Genomic DNA, 19,210 nt, shown 5'->3' on the forward strand with positions numbered 1-19,210 from the left:
TCATTTGACGTCAGGCAAATATTTTCCACCTTTGAGACTCAGTTTCCCTAGCTGTAAAATTAGAGTTGGATTAAGATGACCTATTTCTACTGTTCCTTCCAGCTCTAACATTCCGTATTCTAAAGTCTCTTCAGGTTCAAAGAATTTACAATAAACGACACCTTTCAGCTCTAAAATCCTAAAACTGAGCAGATTTGGAAAGCGTAAGGAGTATTCTTTAAAGTGGGGTCAAAGAGAAGAAAAAAAATTGATTCTGTGAGCTTCCTCTTTATAGAATCTGCCTTAATTATCCCAGTGACTTTTCAGTGTTGGTGTGATTATAGCCCTGGAGGGATCGCTAATAACAGCTCAGTTTGCTGCTCCTGTAATTAACTCCTAATTTATTTTAAACCAAAAAAAAAAAATTCCACAGCCACTCTGATCAGCCAATCAGAAAAGCTCTAACATTACGTCATGCCAATGGCCCCCTGGGATTGGCTGCGCCTACTTTATTCACCTTCCCAGAGGAGGAAAAGACAACAACCTTACTCTCCCCCAGCTCCCGCCCCCCCCCAAAAAAGTTGAGTAGCAGCTGCAGGGTTGGAAGTGGAGTCGGTGCATCCGGAGCTGCAGTGGGGCAGAGAGGGAGCGAGCGAACTGCGGCAGCTGCGGCGCGCACCGAGGCTGTCTGCGCGGCCCACCGTTGAGAGGGTTCCACCTTGGGGTGTTTGGAGACATGGCTTCTTCCAAAGCGAAGGAGGTTTTCTCCTCGGACGAAGAGGGTCCTGCGGCACCACCAGCGGAGGTCGCGGACTTGGGCTCGGAGGATCGCAGGGTCAAAGTGTCTAGCCTACCCTTCAGTGTGGAGGCGCTTATGTCGGACAAGAAGCCTCCTAAAGAGATGTCTTCCCTGTCCGGGGGAGGTGGAGGCATCGGCGGCGGCGGTGGGAGCAGCGAAGGCACATCCAGGACCATGCTGCTGCCGGGGCACGGCGCCAGGGAAGCTCACAGCCCCGGGCTGCTTACAAAAACCTTTGAGACGTCCTCGGTCAAGTCGGAGAACTCGGAGGACGGGACGTCCTGGATTCAGGAGGCTGGCAGATATTCCCCACCACCAAGTAAGTGTGTGCGAAGGGAGGAGGACCACGGGTTAGATAGAGTTGGAAGGGATGATCTAGTTAGTCATTTTACAAATGAGAACATTGACAACCAGAAATTAGAATTAGGAATTAGATTTTTAAGAGGTGCTCAGTCTCAGCTCGCTTCACTTTACAGATGAGGAAACTGAGGCGGGTGTGGAGATTGCCTTGCCTAACCACCCCAGTAGATGAGATCGTGTTGGGATTCGAACTTGTATCTCCCGATTGCCAATTTAGCGCGTTTAACAGCGTACCAAACATCCGCACAGTTGAGGGATCCCGGGGGTACCGAGCTGGAGAAGGATCCGAACGGCTTGGGGTAAAGCGAGGTTGGAGCCAAAATACCCTCGAGCTTCTACTGCTGGGAGTCTAAGCCTGAATGTTAATAAAACCCAGCAGGGTCCAGAGCTTTGGAGAACGTGAGAAGGGAGGTTGGAGAGAGGACATTGGGAGTAGAAAGAGCACGGGGCTGGGAGACTGGTTCCAATCCCGGATCCGACACAACCTGGCTGCACTATTAAAGGGCTTGCGCCATCTACCCCATCGGGTTATGAGATATCCTTTGTAAACCTTAATTCTCAGAAAAAGGGAAACTGTTACTTCTTTCTCTCTGGCCTCGGAGGACTCGGTTTTCTTTCAATACCATCTATTCAACAAGACTCAATTTTACTCATAAAATGAGTTACAAAAGCCAGATGATTTCTAAATCCCCCTCCCCCCATCCACTCTAAAAACCCACGAAAAAAAAAATATATATATATATTTTTTTCTGGTTGTGGAGAAGTTATCTGACGTTCTCTGAGAGATCTAGGAAGTCTTTCCTCAAAATTTCCTGCTATACTTTCAAGTTCCTCGGGGTTTGATTTGACAATCCAACTCTTAAGGAGCTCAGTTCAATGCTATTAGCACAGCGAAACTACAAACGAATCGGAAGATCTTTAAGAGTTGGAAAGGACATTAGAAGGTCATTTTATCTCCCCCCTTCCCCATTTTTTTTAAACCCCTACCTTCCCGTCTGGGAGTCAATACTGTGTATTGAAGGCAGAAGAGTGGTAAGGGCTAGGCAATGGGGGTCAAGTGACTTGCCCAGGATCACACAGCTGGGAAGTGTCTGAGGCCAGATTTGAACCTAGGACCTCCCATCTCTAGGCCTGGCTCTCAATCCACTGAGCTACCCAGCTGCCCCCTCCCATTTTTTTACAGGGAGAAATTGGGGGCTCTATGAGGGAACATCACAGAAGGTCAAACAGCTATGAAGTGACATAGGTTTAGAACTGAGGTCTTCAACCTCCAGAAATCTAATGCTCTCTTCTTTGTACAATCACGTTGCCTTTCTTTTAGCAACCACCCGAAATAGTTTAATCTAGGGCAAGAATGTCTTTACTTCTATGACCTTCCCAGTACCCAGACCTCTGTTTCTAAGAGGATAAGGAAAAAAGAAGAAAGATTCTTAGCTTAAATTTGCCTAATTGACAGCCTGCTTCAATCTCATTGCCAAGAACTTTGTAGTGGTTCAGACAGACTTTTCAACCATTTCCACGTAGAAGCTCGGTGACACCCTTTAAAATGGAACCACAAATATTTTTAAAGCTCAGATTAAGTAATTTTACTCTCGAAAATATCTTTATGCAGCCCAGACAACATTGGTCACTAGCACCTCAGTATTATTCTTATGTCCTTCTGTGTATTGGTAGGGGGTGAAGTGGGGAAAGGAACTAGAAGCTTTGGAGAGTTGTAAGAGTTGGGAATCAGGAGGTCACTGGGGAAGAGGACCCAGAGAACCCAGAAACAGAACCGGTATATTAGGTGTTACCCTGGGAGTGGGGTGGGGAATGGGCATTTGTATAGGAGGCAACATTATACTTGAGTCTGAACACTTTGATTTAAGGTTCACTTCTCATAGGATGTGTGACCCTGGGCAATTTTTTTGCTTCAGTTTTCTCTTCTATAAAATGGAGATAATAGCTGTTCTCCATTGAAATGTGGTGATAATAATCCCAACTTCTATATACCAAGCACTTGCTGTGAGTAAAGCACAATGTTAATCACAATGTGTACTGCAAATGTGAGTCCTTATTATTAATACGCAAGGTTTCTAAGCAGGGTGACCTGGTGATAGTTACTTAGCCTCCTTGTCCTTAGATATTAAAATGTAGGTGTTGTTCCTTGCTCTCTTTATCTATAGGGAAAGTTCAAAATACAAGTTCTTAGCAAGATTTGCCCTAATATCCTTCAGCCTATCTCCTAGTTCTCAAGAGCTGGAGCACATCCCCTTATTATAATGGGATAGAGATGCATGGGTCCCTAGGGTGATTTTTGGCTCAGCTTTGCCTTTTATTTCATCTCTACTTTGGAGACAAACTTCACACAAAAGAATGACAAAAGGGTCTGCTTTGGAAAAGCAGAACCAGAAAGGAAAGGGACAGCCGCACTCCTGGCTCTCCCTTGTCCCTGCACCTGCACCCTGGTTGGTGGGATGACAAGAACTTCTACATTAAACTGTTGAGTTGGAGGGAGCTGTGTGAGAGGGTCCTTCTCACCTATCTGTTGAGGTTGTTGGCTGGGTTGGTTTCTCAAGTGTTTGTGACCTTGGATCAATTAACTGACTTGCAGTTACCCCATATGGAACTGGAAAAAAGCTTTAATTCTTTCCCCCTTTTATTTCCACCACTGTTCTCCCTTGTTAATCGTTATTTTCCAACTTCTAGACTCCCTTTGCCTCCTATATCATTTCGCCTCCATTCTTTCCATACTGTTTGAACCATCTCCCCTCCACAAACAGACATATAAACAGGCAGAAACACATACTTTCCATCTCTGGAAAAAAGAGTTAGAAAGGGTTATGAATTTAAAAAATTGGAAGAAGTCATAGGTCACAGATCTGGAGTCAGATGGATTTTACAAAATCATCCCCTTCCATCCTTATTTTACAGACAAGAAAATGGAGGTTGAGGAATGTGAATGATTTATCCAAGGTCATAGAAATTATAAGAAGTCCTGAGATTTGTATCCAGATCCTCTGAGTCTAAATCCAATGGTCTTAAAACTTTATGGAAATTTCTCCTCTCTACAATCTCTATGCACAAAAATGTTCAATATTTTTTTTTCTACAACAAAACTTTTAACATAACTTAAAATCAGTCAGCTCCTCTTGTGTGTCCCAACTTTGCCCTTACAGTCTCTCCTTATTGCATGATGTTAACATGGGTTTTCAAAGATCAAGGAGGGCCAGGGCCAATAGCCACAAGTCAGAGGTCTTCAAAGTAAAGTTGAGATGTAAGCATTGAAAAAAGTCATCCTGTGTTGCCATGTAGGAGAAAAAAAGAACTAGATTCAGAGACCTAAGATAGGTCCAAATTCTGCTTCTGCTATTTACTACCTTTTTGACTTTGAATAAGATGATCTCAAAGTTATCTTCCCCTCTAGTCCCATGATTGTATGTTCTTTCCCAGGCTAAGTATAACTGTAGAAGCACAGAATTCTGTCTCTCCATCCCAAGGCTCAGAAAGAAGGAAAACAACAGGGATAGGAGTCATTTCAGAGAAAAACTAAGCCAGAGCCCTTACATGGGAAAGGGGGACACACTGGTGGAACTGGCTTCATGTTCAGTGTAGGTGATCCAATTTAGACACCAAGACACTCTGACCCCTATACTTAATACTCTAAAGGGTCATAAGGACTGGGGGAAGGAGAGAGGACCATGATAATGTAGAATAGTAGAAAGATGACTGGACACAGAGTTAGAAAACCAGTTGAATCATGACTAAACTACTCACATGCACCTTTGAGAAAAATTCTTTCATTTGGGGTCTCAGTTTCCTCATCTGTACAGTGTGTGTGTGTGTGTGTGTGTGTGTGTGTGTGTGTGTGTGTGTGTGTGTGTTGGGGGTTGTTGTTGATTAGATGACCTCTAAGAAGTTTATGATCCAAATACTTTGCCCTGGACAGCTTGCTTTTCCCAGGTTAGCATTCTGAGCACTATCCTTCTCTTCAGTAGAAATCCTCGAACACCCTCAATGCCCTTCCTAGTAAGAGGCAGGGGGAAAAAAGCATATTTTGCTACATTCCAACCTCTGTCTGGACAGTCCCCTAGGGATCCCCAGGAGGGCTTCTAGAACTCACAGAATTGCAAGAATTCATTTAATTTTTAAATAAACAACTTCAGAACTTTTAAGCTGATGAATTCAAATAAGGCTTTGGTAAAAGTGAGAGGACAGATCATTAGTCAAGGGATGGCTTTAGGCACCTGAGCCTGGTAACAAGTGGAAGCCTGATTGTATTATTTGGTAGTAGCCCAGTTTTGTTTTGTTTTGTATAATCAAATCACCTTTTGTCTTCAAATTTAAAATAAAAGGTGTATGGGGGGGAAAGAGTACTTAATAGCTTTGTGGCTGCTCTTTTGATATGTACTTAAAAACTGGTAGCTTGATTTTTATTTTTGTTGTTTTGTTCCATTTGAATGGAGTCCTAAGGGTCCTCTAAGAGCAATTTGATTTGAAAATAAATAATATATATCCACAGAAGATAGTCTCAATCTGGTAGGATTGGAGCTGGGGAAAAGAAATCTCATCCAATACTCACATTTTCTCATTGAATAAACTGAAGAGTAGTAGACTTAGACCTGGGAAGGTGAAATGGCTTGCCTGAGGGCATCCTGGTAATAAAAAGCATGCAAGGATTTGAGTGCTGGTCTTTGACTGAAAATCCACTCTATTCCCCTTTATCTGTCTCCCATTTGTGAGATTATATAGTCCAGAGCAAGTTCCTAATTTATGATCAGGTGAAGGACCTGTATGTGTTTTAATCACTTCATGGATGGCTTATAATCCATATACTTGTAAGGAGCATTGGCAGTGATGACATTAAAAATTCAATGACTTTCCATTTGAACTGTGATAGTTAATATGGTTCATGTTTTCAGCTTAGTCTTTAACTTACCCTGGTCCTTCCTACTTACTCCGTGGATATGAAGAGAAAACCACATTAAATGGCTATGACTGAAAACATCCATCCCAGATGGCTTGCCCTCTGGAGTGAACCCTGCCATACTTAGCTAGGACAGTCTTTGGATGATAGAGATACCATCCATTGCTAGGTCATACCTGAAGCTGTATCAACTTTGATGGGACTTGCTAGCACTTAACCTGTTTTCCAGAAACCAGGCCCTTCCTCATGCTATAACACATCTAGCCCTTATTGGAAGTCGAGGACGAGACTGAAGCTGCCCTGTTCCTTTAGCCTGCAATTTAAACTGTTTCTAGGACCAAACCAACTCAACGAGAAATGCCACATTCTCTGCATGTGTATTGGGTTTAACTGCTACAGCTACATATTTGAAAATTAGCATACCTCATAAAAGCCAAATGCTGAAAACTAATTGCCAAGTATCTCTCCTCCCACCTCCCCCTTCCCTTCCCCTGTGGCTTCCTGGCAAACAAGCACAGACGGCAAATGCTGATGGGATCACCCGGGATGCCCCGGTCTTATGACTTCCTCATAATTGATTCCATTTTGAACATGGATCCTAAATGTTGTCGACACACCTTTATTTTCATCATAATTCTTTCTTCTCCATTCCTTGACAGCATTGACCCATTTGCACTAAACCAGAGAATATATCTAGGATATGAATAAGATGTCATATGTTCTTAATCCTGAGATAGCATGATACTTCTGGACATTTTACATTTATGGGAGAGCTAATTCCCCACCCTTCCTTGCCCAATTTATAATTTGCCTTAAGGAAGCCAAGAAAGCTGTCCTGTGGAAATATCTGGGAAAGACGTTTTTTATCATCTGTAGACAGAAAATAATAAGGAACGTGCAGTTGTTTATGGCATCTGGTTATGCCTTAGGATATGATTAACTGGGCATATATCTGGGATGATAACAACTGTAATAATAGTCCATCACAAATCTACTCTTCAATTCACACAGAAGTCTTGTTTCCCAGAAACTAAACTCCTACTTAGCTAATTCAAAAGAAGTTAGAGGTCAGGCATAGACACTGAGACAGGAGCATGATTTTCTTTCCTAACATCTTCTCTTTTCTATTCTTATAGGACACTTGAGTCCTACAACCTGTACCCTTCGGAAACACAAGACAAATCGGAAGCCCAGGACTCCCTTCACCACCTCCCAACTTCTGGCCCTAGAACGCAAATTCCGCCAGAAACAGTACCTCTCCATCGCTGAACGAGCTGAGTTTTCCAGCTCCCTGAACCTCACAGAGACACAGGTCAAAATCTGGTTCCAGAACCGCAGGGCCAAGGCCAAGAGACTGCAGGAAGCAGAACTGGAAAAGCTGAAAATGGCAGCCAAACCTATGCTACCCTCCGGCTTCAGCCTCCCTTTCCCCATCAACTCTCCCCTCCAAGCGGCTTCCTTATATGGAACATCTTATCCTTTTCACAGACCTGTGCTCCCCATCCCACCTGTGGGACTCTATGCTACTCCTGTTGGGTATAGCATGTATCATTTATCTTAAGGAAGATTTCCCAGCAAAGGAATAGTTAAATAGACTTCATGATGGATGTTTGTTTAATTTTTTTTTCTTTCCTCATCCAAGAGTACAGTACCAAACCAGTCCTGGATCACTTTTCCCTTTTGCTGCATATTTAAGAGCACCATGCCAACCACATAGGTGTTCACAGAACAAAGCAGATATCTTCTTGTTCTTTAATCTGGGACACCAACCCTTTTTGTCAGTGTCACCTGATGACATCCCCTCTTTTTTTCACAAAGACTGATCCTCAAGGCTTTTTATATATAAATATATATAATAAAGTATAATACATTTTTATACTACAGATGTGAAAAGTTAAAGTATTTTGAAAGGAAAAATCATATATGCATAAATATGTATATATTCAATATATCATTTTCCTGAAGGAGGTCTTCAACAAGATAATTTGGGCATTTTTTGAGGGGGGGGGGGAAAGGGATTTTTTAAAAGGATAAGATACTTCTAAAAGACATCTTGTCAGATATAATTTGGGAAGGTTTGAAAAGTATGGCAGAGTATATTTTTATAATAGCTCTTATTTCTGAAGTGCTTCATGATTTACAAAGTGTTTTCCTCATGTCACAGTAATCCTGTGAGATAGGTGGTAAAAGTATTAGTATACTCATTAGAGGTTCAGAGAGGAGAAATGATTTGCCCAAGGTCATATAGCTAGCTAGTAAGTGACAGAGTTAGGATTAGAAGCAGATTTCCAGGCTGGGGTCCTGTGCTATTTTCCAATATACCTGGCTGCCTCTGAGACAATATAGATAGAAAATAGATGTGGATAGATTCTTTTAAAGGGCAAAATGTTCATCATTTCCTCACATTACATAAACAAAGGGAAAAAAAACCAACTCATGTGATGGCTTTTTTCTATGAAGTCCTCCTGTCTTCTCCCCTCCCCCCCAAACCATTGGACATTAGAAGTGCTGTCCACATGATTTCGAGAGATTGAAAGTCATGAGGAAAATTTGGGGCTTTGAAGTAGGAATCAGGTACTTTATAATTTCTCCTCAAATAACTAAATACTGGATGAGGCTGGATTTGGAAAGTCTTAGTGTATAAGAAGGGAGAAAAAGGGTTTTGGTAAAGTGATCTTTAGGGAAAGGCTTAACCAAAGCACAAGTGATTTAAAACAAAACAAGCAAGCAAGCAAACTTTAATTGTAGACATTTGTGTTTTTAAAATATCTTGTAACCAATTCCTGTATATTTAAGTATGCTTGAACATTAATAGATCCTAAAAGGGGAGGAAAAAGACAGGAATCAGATGATTTTTATTGTGTATGTATATCTGTGTGCCGATCTTAATAGGAAAGTTACTAGAGAGAAGGCATATCAGAAGGTAGAACATATTGACATTGTTTGGTTTGGTGTGTGCATATGGGAAACCCACCAGAAAATTCGGTTCTGCTGAAAAATAACTCAGTCAACCTGACCCCTTTCAGTTCACTCATCCCAGGTCCCTCTCCTAGGATATTCCTGTCCCTTTGAAAGGGATGGCTTGTACAATTTTATATATTTTATTGGAGAGTTACTATTTCTTATCTCTTTTATTTGGAATTAAATTAAAATCTTGTTTTATTGTCGGGTTTGTCAGAGTTCACATTTCTTTAAAAGGTCTCTATTCTCCTGGCGGAGAGTTAGAACATCGTCACATATCCATTCAGTTGGATAGGTCATGGGGAGGAGGCAGTGGAAACATGACTTTATTGGGTTTCTTTGTTGTTTTTAAAAATTTCACTGTAATTCAGGGAGCAAGGGCCAGAAATGGACAACTGGAAAGCCAATGTTGCAACTCTCTGGATTGGCCTAATGGCTCTTTTTAAATTCTGCACTGGGCATCCAGAATTACCGGGTGTGAAAGAGCTGGAAGGTGGTGTGTAGGAGTTTTTACAATACTATAAAGACATTAGTGAAAGATTAGTTAATGATGGGTGTGGTGGGGTGGTGGCCTTATGGAGCAGTTTGCTGCATCTGACAAGTTTTTGGAGAATCTTTTTCTCAAGGCAGGTAGGGGGCTGAGGGTTTTACTTTTCAGTTGGGATTAAAAAGACCTTAATACTGCAGGCAAATGGAAGAAAGCAGTCCAAATCTCAAAACATTCAAATCTCAGTTCTCTTGGGCTGCGGCAGGGGAACCTGGGCCACTTGGGATTAAAATTACTTTTGAATGGATTGGACAAAACTGCAGTTGGGTCCCCCCCCCCTTCCATTTTTTGATTTCCCAAAGAAAGATAAAACTAAACGAAATTAGAATCTAGGACTGTTTGGGACCTTAGAGAAAAAAATCTAGTGTAACCCCCTTCATCTTCCAGAACAGGAGATAAGAGCCAGAGACTCCCCTCAGAGTCATATGAATTAATAAGAGGAGTAAAGACTTCATCTGGGGTCCAGCCCAACAAATTCCCCTTTCTCCACAATACTGATTTATTAGCTCTCAAATAAAAGACCTTTGTGAATATGATTTTCCACAATCTCCATTACTGTAATTCAATAAAATCTGGTGGAGTACTTCCCTCAAATACCCTGACTTCACTCCTCAGTCCATAGAGAAGTTTACAATTCACATGTAAGTCTATATAGAGTCGAATCAGATGGATAGGCCTTTTTTTTTTTTTACAGTAATAGTTCACAAGAGTTGTTTTAGGAAGGCACAAAGTACTCCAGTTTTCCTTTATATGCTCAGCTTTTCACATTTGTTTATCTTTTTCTGAGAGAGAGACAGACAGACAGGGAAGGGAGGGAGAAAATCAAGGGAAAATAAAGGTAGTGGTAGGATGTTCTAAGTAACTCAAGTGTTTCTGAAGTTGTCCCATTAATCAGTGGCAAGTGGGTATCTTTAGACAGGGAGAGTTATGACCTTGGAAATAGAGATTTTTCAACTGCCTACTGCCCCAGCTTTTTCAGGAGGCAGTATTTTCTGTCCTTCCCTGCAAATAAATACCTTTTCCCCTTACACTATCCCTTCTATTTTCCATCTCTCTTTGCCAGTACCTCGATTTTGAATGAAATTACCTCAGGTTCAAATTCCTATTCTGAGACTAGTTGCTATGTCGTTGGGCAAACTGCTTCCCTACACTCTACCTCAGTTTTGCAGACTGTAAAATGGGCCCACCGCAATTTGCTCCACCTACTTCGCAGGACTCAGGAGAGGAAAGAAAGCGCTTTGTGAACCGTAAAGCACCCCAGCAATGAGAGCTGTTATTGTGATTGCCTCTCTGCTGTACCCATTCCCCACGGAGGATACTGGGCTTTCAGCCCTGCCTCTCTAAGTTACTTCCTGAGCCGCGAGCTCTAGCATGGGGTTCGCCTGGCGCCCATTATTAACTTGTTTAAATGAAAACCTTTCGGGAAGCCCTAGTTAATTGAGTATTATATTTTATTAGAGGGAGGTGTCAGACCTTACTCAGAGAAGACTTCATCACGGACCCTAATGCACGATGCCCCTAGGCTCTCCTGAGAACTGAATAAATTTATCACAACGCGGAACAGCCGGAATACTGTCATTAAAACCTTTTAGAGATGCACTTAAAACACACTCTGGGCACACACATGCAGACACACGCGCGCGCGCACCTCCCCATTTCGTAATCTTCTGCAAAGGTGGGTCTCTAATTATTGCTCCCTATCTCTTTTCTTACTAATGCGGCTCTACTTGCAAAACTGCCCGGAAATCCCCGGGGCCTGGAGGGTGCTGTGGTCACAAAGGCGGCTGGTTTCCTCGTTTTCGTCCTAAACTGAGGCTCAGCCGCTAGCCTACCCCGACTAGCCCCTATAATCGGGGCAGTCTATTAAAACCCAGTTGGTGCTGGGCTTAGGTGTAATTTAGACGGTCAAATCCTGGGCTCCAGGGCTCTTGACGAGTCGGGACTCCAGTGGAGTGACTTGCTCTTCCAGCAGGGCTTTGCAACTGGACTTTTAGGTTCTGTGCTGGGCTCTGGCACCACATGAGATTGGGCATATTGCTTCCCTTCTCTGGGAACCAATTTCCATCATCTGTAAAATGAATGGATGGGTTGAGCCTTCGTAGGTCCAGTCTGTCCTGAGATTGGGAGCCTAAACTGAGCTTTTAAGGGTGGGACTCTGAATTCTGAAAGGAATAATGTTTATCTCATTCAAGGTTCTCTTGAAAATCACTTTCCTTTTCTTCCATTCAGAGATTGTCGCCCTCCTAGGGCGGGGCTGGTTAACAAACTGGAGTTTTGGAGAAATTAGCAACTTGATTTTCTGTTAGAAAAATCAGTCAGTAGCATCAGTAATTGAGAGAGCGGCAGACTGGGCAGGCTATTTTGAGGCAGGACACTCTAACCTTCTCTTCCAGTCCCCTAATTCCATCAGTGGTAAAAAGAATCTGACTATGGGCATCGATGAAGACGTTGGTACCAGAGAGTCATGACTATATACGTGCTCATAAAATGACAATTATGCCAATACCTTTCATTTCTATAAGACAGTAGAACACCAAGTGCCTTTCCCCAATCAACTTCTCTGAGAGGCAGATGGCATCAGGATTATTGTCTTCATGTTATACAGAAGGAAACTGAGGCACAGATAAGAAAAAGGAATGATTTACTCAGTCATATCAATCAAGAAGCAAACTCCTATTCTGAGCAGGAGAGGTCTAGTTTTCACCTCTGTAAAATGAGTGGCTTAGATTGGATGACTTCTGAGTTCTGAGGTTCCTTTCAGCTCTCACATTAAATGAGGCAAATCTAGCCTGTGTATTGAGGAGGCAGGTTGTTTAAGGGGTTCCAGAAAAGAACCATGTCTGGTTCTTCTCTTTTTGCAGTTATGAGCAAAGGGCTTGAGTCAGTCATTCAGTTTGTGAAACTTTCTGTAAACATGGGGGGTGGAGTGTATATGTGCATGTGGGAGAATAAACAGAATCCCCCACCCCCAAGATATCATCCAATTCCATGTAAGGGCTCTGTAGGATGAGAGAATTTAACAAAAAGGAAGAGAACGCATGCTCTGGGGGTGGGCAAGCTCCACACAATAGCCAGAGCCACCCCCTCCCCTGACCTCAGCAGAGAGGTCAGGAAGGCCTGACTGTCAGGAAGCCTAGGCTGGCTAACTTTCAGTTTAGGATTTTGATGATGTTGAGATTGAGGAACAAATTCAGCTTGGATTTGTCTCAGTGCCTGAGAGCAGTGCCGAGGCACAGTGAGTGCTGAGGCTTTGCAGAACAGTGAATTGTGGATTGGGGGTGGCCCAGATATAGAGAAGCAAAAGGCCTTCAACCTGTCCCAGCCTCCTTTGCTTGCCTGCCTGTCTGACTGCCCTTCCTCCCATGCCCTGCCCTACCCTCCCTCTTCCCTGCACCCAAATCACCTAATCCATTTTCGGTTTCATCTCAAAATTAATTGCTCAAGTCTTGGCCAGACTTCATGGCGAACGTTTATCATTTTAAAAGCTTGGCCTAGGTATCCAGCTCAGGCAGAGTTTGGATTTATTCTCAGTCTACATTATTAAAAAAGAAGGCAGGAGCCTTGCGGAATATGGACAAAAGCTGTGCATTTTCAAATGCTACACAGATCTAGATGCCCACATAGGGAAGATAGGATGATAATCGTTCAGAGATCTGGAGCTCCTTTAAAATAGTTTTCAACCCAAACTTTCTGCAAAATAAGTAGTAATCCACTTTAAAAATAAATCTTTCTTTGATGTTAAAAAAATAGTCATTACTATCCTTATTTTACAAATGAGAAAACTGAGGCAGAAGGCTGAAGTGATTTGCCTTTAGTCATCCAGCTTTCTTATTTCAAATCCTGCAGGTCTACTTTAAACATTCAGTATTAATCTCCACCAACATTTATCCTTCTTTGGATAAATTACCTATATTTGTTTTAGCAGGGAAATATCAAAATCATTCTCATCTTTCCTTCTCTTCCTCCCCATTGTACATTTTCTAGAAAACTGAAAACAATATCTTCTTATAAGAAAAACTGAAAGTTACAACAGCCTGCTAAAAATCAGGCAATGGCAAGACCCAAAGCAGAATTCTCTACTAGGAGATGGGCACTCTCAGGAATTTTCCATACCTTCAGTTCTGTCTTTTGCTGCTTTCTGTGATAGTTTCAAACCCCAACCTACAACCATCTCTCCCATGTTTCTGTATTTCTTGGTTAATGTATTCAAATCCAATGAAAATATACTAAAGTCTACTTTGCTCTTTTTTTTTGGTGGAGACAGAAAGTTTAGATAAAACAGGATCTCTGCCACAATTGACCTTTTACAACCTAGCAGGGATGTGATACATATACATAATCATAAAACACAATAATATGCAAATCCCATTCTAGATATCGCTTTTAAGAACACCTTTTCCATTAGATCAAGGGAGCAGACTTTTCTTGTCACAAACCACGATATTTCTTTGTGCTGAGGTCCAAGCCAGTTCTGAACCTATCTCCTTGTTTCTCCTCATTTAACTCCCAAGGGTCCTGGAGCCTCCAAATGTGGGTGGTTAGTTAGAAGAAAGCTTGGAAAAAGCATAGACCTGGACATCCCAAGATGGAAGAAATGAATGTTTGTACTACAGCTCCACCACTTAGGATGAGACCATAGTCAAGTTGGGCCTCAGTTTCCCCATATTAAAACAAGTAATTCAGATTCTATCTGGTCTCCAATGTTCCTTGCTGGCTTAACAGTCTGACAGAATTCATAGCTTTAAATGGAACCCCACTGAAAGAAATTAAAACCCTCTGTGACATTACTTTGTAAAAAAGCCTGTCATTTTTCTTGAGCTTTTTTGAAGGGGGAGGGGAGATAGGGATTTTTTTTTTCTCTTACCGTGTTTAGATTTGGAATAAGAATGAAATTTTCATTAAAAAAATACATCGTTAGGATGACAACTTTTTTGAAGGAAATCATGTCAATACCCCCATTCTTATTTTTGAGTACAAATGTTTTCTCAGGAGCTTAATAGGAAGGCCAAAGTTTCTGGGTGCAGTGTGGAAAGTTTTGGACTTGGAGTCAGAAGTTCTGGGGTTTAGTTCTCGAATTGGTCTCTTGCTAATGATAGAATCATAGGCAAGTCCCTTCTCAACCCTCAATTTTCGCAGACATTAGTAGATATTCTCTCAGACGCCTTTCCATTTTAAAACTCTATATTCCTAAGATTTCTTCCAGTTTTGATGCTCTCTACGCCCCAAGTTCGAATACTCCATGCTGTGTGGACCCTTTTCATCTGAACATTGTCATTCTAGAAATCTTGGTTTTTAACTTCCTGGGATGGTCAGTTTCTCTAGCATTACACCCAAGTCAAAACCCGAAGTAGCAGGTTCTCTCCGCCTGCTCCATCCCTCTTTTCTCCATCTCTCCCTCCCCCATTCTTCCACCTTTCTCCTCTCATACCCTCCCTCTTTCCCTGCCTCTGAGTCTGGGGAAGGGGGGGTTGGGGAAATGAAAATAAAAGGTATAAAGTTAATTTCAGGACGCCCGCGCATCAAAGCAGGGCGCGGAGGACCTGCGAAATTCCCGGCCTCGGCTAAGCTGCCTGCGAACAAAGCCAGCCGGATCCCACCTCCGCCGGACCCGGCTCGCTCGCTCGCTCCTTCTATCTCCTAGCGCTCGCTTTTATTTGTTGAAGCAAACACTTTGATGTCCCAAGTCGTCCAAACAATTATTATTATAATTTTAAACAACCTGGTGTTTTCCATTACTAACGGCTCAGGCTTTGAAGTTACACCTCATAATTTCCTAAATTAAATAAATCATTTTAAGTTTGCACTGGGAGTCTTTTAATAGCAGAGAAAGGAATATCATTATCTTATTGAGACCCAATTGCCGTGGCTCCAGTTTGGCTGTAGCTAGGGGCAAAGTAGCTCACTATAACAGACATACTTTATTAACCTCCCATAACTCTTGAAAGAACATTTTTATATTTTCTTTGATTTCCCCCCTCCCTCTCTTGTTTTAAAGCTGTCCCAACCTTTAATTAGTGCCTAATATGAAAAGCATTATTTTTTTAATGCTGTGCAATTTACCAGCGGCAATAGGCCAACTTAACAATTGTTTATTGGGGGTGGTTTTTCACACAGGGCAAAGAATGCCTCTCCGAACCCAGCTTTTCATGGGTGGTTGCACTAATTAATACAGTGTCTGAGGCTCCTAGGGGGTTTTTTAATATTGAAGCCTATGGGGCGGAAGGGGTTTTTAGAAGTCCGGCTCCTGCTGACGTTTTCTCTCTTTCCCTCTCTCTATGATTTCTTTCATGCTGTTTTGATCCTTCTGTAAAGTCAGCACATAGAGAAACTGCTCCCTGGCCCAGAGGCCTTCAGATCGCTGTACAGCGGAGCAGGGAGAAACACACACACACACTCTCTCTCTCTCTCTCTCTCTCTCTCTCTCTCTCTCTCTCTCTCTCTCTCTCTCTCTCTGTCTCTGTCTCTCTCTCTCTGTCTCTCTCTGTCTCTGTCTGTCTGTCTGTCTGTCTGTCTGTCTGTCTGTCTCTCCCCACCCACCCCCCTTATAATCAGCACTTGTAATGTATAGCATTGTCGAGGCTTGAGTATCTTTGCCAGGGAAACCTACTTTTCGACCAGGAGACAAAATTGAGGGGCTGGGAGAGAGGGATTCAAAATCTTGGTGTTTAGCTTTGCACCAGGTACAGTGGCCTGGTTGTGTTCAAACAGGAATGAGGGAGGCACTAGGAGGACTTGTAAATAAGATGGCAAAGTTCTCCTTTCCTTTCCCTCTCCTCTCCTCTCGGTCTTTCTCGCCTCTCCTTTCCCAATTCATAATGCATTAAAGAGTACAGAAAAAGAATGCATCGCGCTTTGAGTTAAGGGTAGGTCCCTGGGCTTCTAGATGGTCAGCTGCTTGGCTTCCAGGCAGTTACACTGCTATTACTTATTCCACAGCACAAAGCTTTCCTGATTTCGTGTCACCTCCGTCCTCTCTCTCCCCAATCCCAACTGCAGCTGGTGACACCAAGACCACGGTTTAGGGAAGTGTCTTTATGGATCAGCCCAGAGGACAGACAGAATTGTTGTTACGTGTGTACGTTTGGAGTGTGTACGCGCGCAAGCATCGCGGGCGTGTGCGTGTCTGTGCAGCGGAACGGGGAGGGAGAGTAAAGGTTCTCAAATAAATTTTTTTTCGCTGTTTAACAGCCATTTCTCTAGTGTCTCCCCTTCGCGGTCTTCCCTTCTCTCCGAGTTGGGGAACAGACAAATTCATTAAGTTGATGAATGGGGTGGGGAGGAGGTAGTGAGCGGGAAGAGGAAGGCACTTTACTTCTGTCCTTCGACTTCTGGATTGAGGGCTTCATTTTATTTCCATGTTACTGAGTGGAGACATGGAGCAAACAAACGAAAACTCTGCCCCTCTGAGAGCCCAGCAGCTGTTGGCTCCGGGGCTGGACTTCACTGTGCTCCTTTGGAAGGATGGGAATTACAGACAAAACCCAACAAAGCCATTCCAAATTGTTCTACGCTTCAGTTTTGCCCCAATCTGATCGTTTCTCTTCGATTACAGCCCGGCTTTGTGTTTTACCCCAAAGAAAGACACCTCCGCGTAGTTCCAGGCTGGCAAAGTAGTTTCCTCTGCCCCCCCCCCCCATTTCTCCCATCCCCCTTTTAATTCACGTCTTTTACAAGTCTAATCTGCAGAACTGCATTGCTATTTCTCATGTTGGACCCAAGCATTTTTCGGCTTAGTCCTTTTCCTTTTTGATGTAGCAAGTCAATTGAGGAATGTTGGTCTCGGTTATCAATCACCCAGCTGGATCTTAAAGGCCTCTGTCTAATCAGATTTAATTGCTCATGTAGCGCCACTTTTTGCCCTGGGCCACGACCGCCTTGCTCAATTACACCCCAAATACCTGCAATCAATAAATAAGGAATGACAACACGTTTAAGGGATTTACCCAGTAAAGGAACTGAACTGGAAACAGTACAACCGGGAAGGCTTTTTAATAATTAAACTTACACCTCAGCACCCAGCAGTAAGGAGCAAAGCAAGTATGAAAGAGTACTTCCAGCCAGTTCCGGGTCTACTGAGGGTAAAGGTACCTGTGTTGGCTTTGGAGGATGCTGGAGGAACTTTTTATGTGGTTTTACTTTCACTGGGAAGGGAGTAAAATACTTCCTCTTTTTCCTTCCCCTGCTCTTCTGTTACTAGCATTTAAGTTGTGTAGGACTCACATGACCACAAGTCTGGCACCTTCTATGTGTAAAGAATTGTTTAGGGGTCCTGGAAGATGCTTCCTGACTGAGCAAGGTAATAACCTGGAATTCATTCATTCTTTCATTCATTCAACAAATTATTTATTAAGCTCCTTGAAAGCTTCCATACCTAGTTAGGTCTCTCCCCTAGTAGATTCAAAAATAAATGAGGAGGCATCTAGATGGCTTAGTGGATTGAGAGCCAGTCCAGGAGATCTTGGGTTCAAATGTGGCCTCACACACTTCCTAGATGGATGACCCTGGGCAAGTCATTTAACCCCCATTGCCTAGCCTCTGCCACCCTTCTGCTTTTGAACCAATAAACAGTATTGATTCTAAGAAAGAAGGTAACAGTTTAAAAATAATAGTGTAATAAATTGGGCATTTTCTAGATAATTTAATTGAAATTATAAAAATAATTGTCTCTTGGAGATTATAGATTTAGAGTTAGACCTCAGAAGTCATAGTCTAATCCTCTTATTTTGCAAATTAGGAAAATGAAGTAAAAAATGGTAAATGGCCTAGAATGGGACGTTCTGCTTTTAAATCTGGCCTCTGACATATCCTAGCTGTGTGACTCAGAGCAAGTCACTTAACCCCCATTACCTAGCCCTTACTATCCTTCTGAAGCCCCTGAACCAATACAAAGTATTATTTTTAAGTCAGAAGATAAGGACATTTTTTAAATGGTTAAGTGATCTGCCCAAGATAATAGAAGGAGTAATCAGGAAACACCAATCTCAGATCTTCTAACTCTCCATTCTTCCTATTTTAAAATGAATTAATTGTGACTACATGGTGGGTGAGATGGAAATAGCATTGGCTTTGAATTGGAAGGAGCAGAGTTGAGACTGATGCTTTCTAACTTCTCCATGGGCAAATTATCCTTTCCCCTCTTGGCTTCCAATTTTTTCCTGTAAATTTTAAAATAAGTGAGTTAAACTATGTTTTAAAAAATTCTAAATTCTAATAACCCTTGAGCCCCTATGTATGAGACTTCAAAGTGACCACTGAAATGGAAAGAAAATACTTGGGAATCGAACATTTGTCATAGACCAATAGTTACCAATAGTACTTCATTTGGAAAATTCTGTCACTAAATTATACTAAACTCTTTCTCTGCTTCTTCTACCACTATAGTGCTGCTGGGTCATCCTATCGGGCTTTTTTTTTTTTTTGTCTAGCAGTTAGAACAAAGCCAAGCCCAAAAGAAAATGAAGGGTGGGGGTGGGAGGGGAAAGCAAACAATAAAATATGATCTCTAATGTAAAGAAAATCAAAAGGAAGGGGTTATGTTATGAAGTTGTAAGAGATGGTTTGGGGTATATGTTTTCCTAAGAGTTACATTCCATACTTGGATATTCCCTGAGATATAAAATTAAGGTCCAAATGGGAAGGATCAGGGGACTTCTAGAGC

The 19,210-nt window shown here is 42.3% G+C and overlaps 1 protein-coding gene across 1 annotated transcript; it reads left to right on the forward strand.

Moving 5' to 3' along the window:
- Window positions 1-530: 530 nt before the first annotated feature.
- MSX2 (msh homeobox 2) lies at window positions 531-9,211 on the forward strand. Its single transcript, XM_001370651.4, has 2 exons — window positions 531-1,097; window positions 7,181-9,211. The coding sequence occupies exons 1-2, from the start codon at window positions 716-718 to the stop codon at window positions 7,603-7,605; spliced, it is 807 nt and encodes a 268-aa protein (XP_001370688.1). The 5' UTR covers window positions 531-715; the 3' UTR covers window positions 7,606-9,211.
- Window positions 9,212-19,210: the final 9,999 nt, after the last annotated feature.

Source organism: Monodelphis domestica, chromosome 1 (assembly GCF_027887165.1).
Source record: "Monodelphis domestica isolate mMonDom1 chromosome 1, mMonDom1.pri, whole genome shotgun sequence".
Classification (NCBI taxonomy): Eukaryota; Metazoa; Chordata; class Mammalia; order Didelphimorphia; family Didelphidae; genus Monodelphis; species Monodelphis domestica.

Excerpts from the sequence above, each read along its gene's own strand:
- MSX2 (XM_001370651.4), top strand. The coding sequence starts at position 716 with ATGGCTTCTTCCAAAGCGAAGGAGGTTTTCTCCTCGGACGAAGAGGGT. Across the intron at positions 1,098-7,180 it reads CAGATATTCCCCACCACCAA|GACACTTGAGTCCTACAACC; the intron begins GTAAGTGTGTGC and ends CTATTCTTATAG.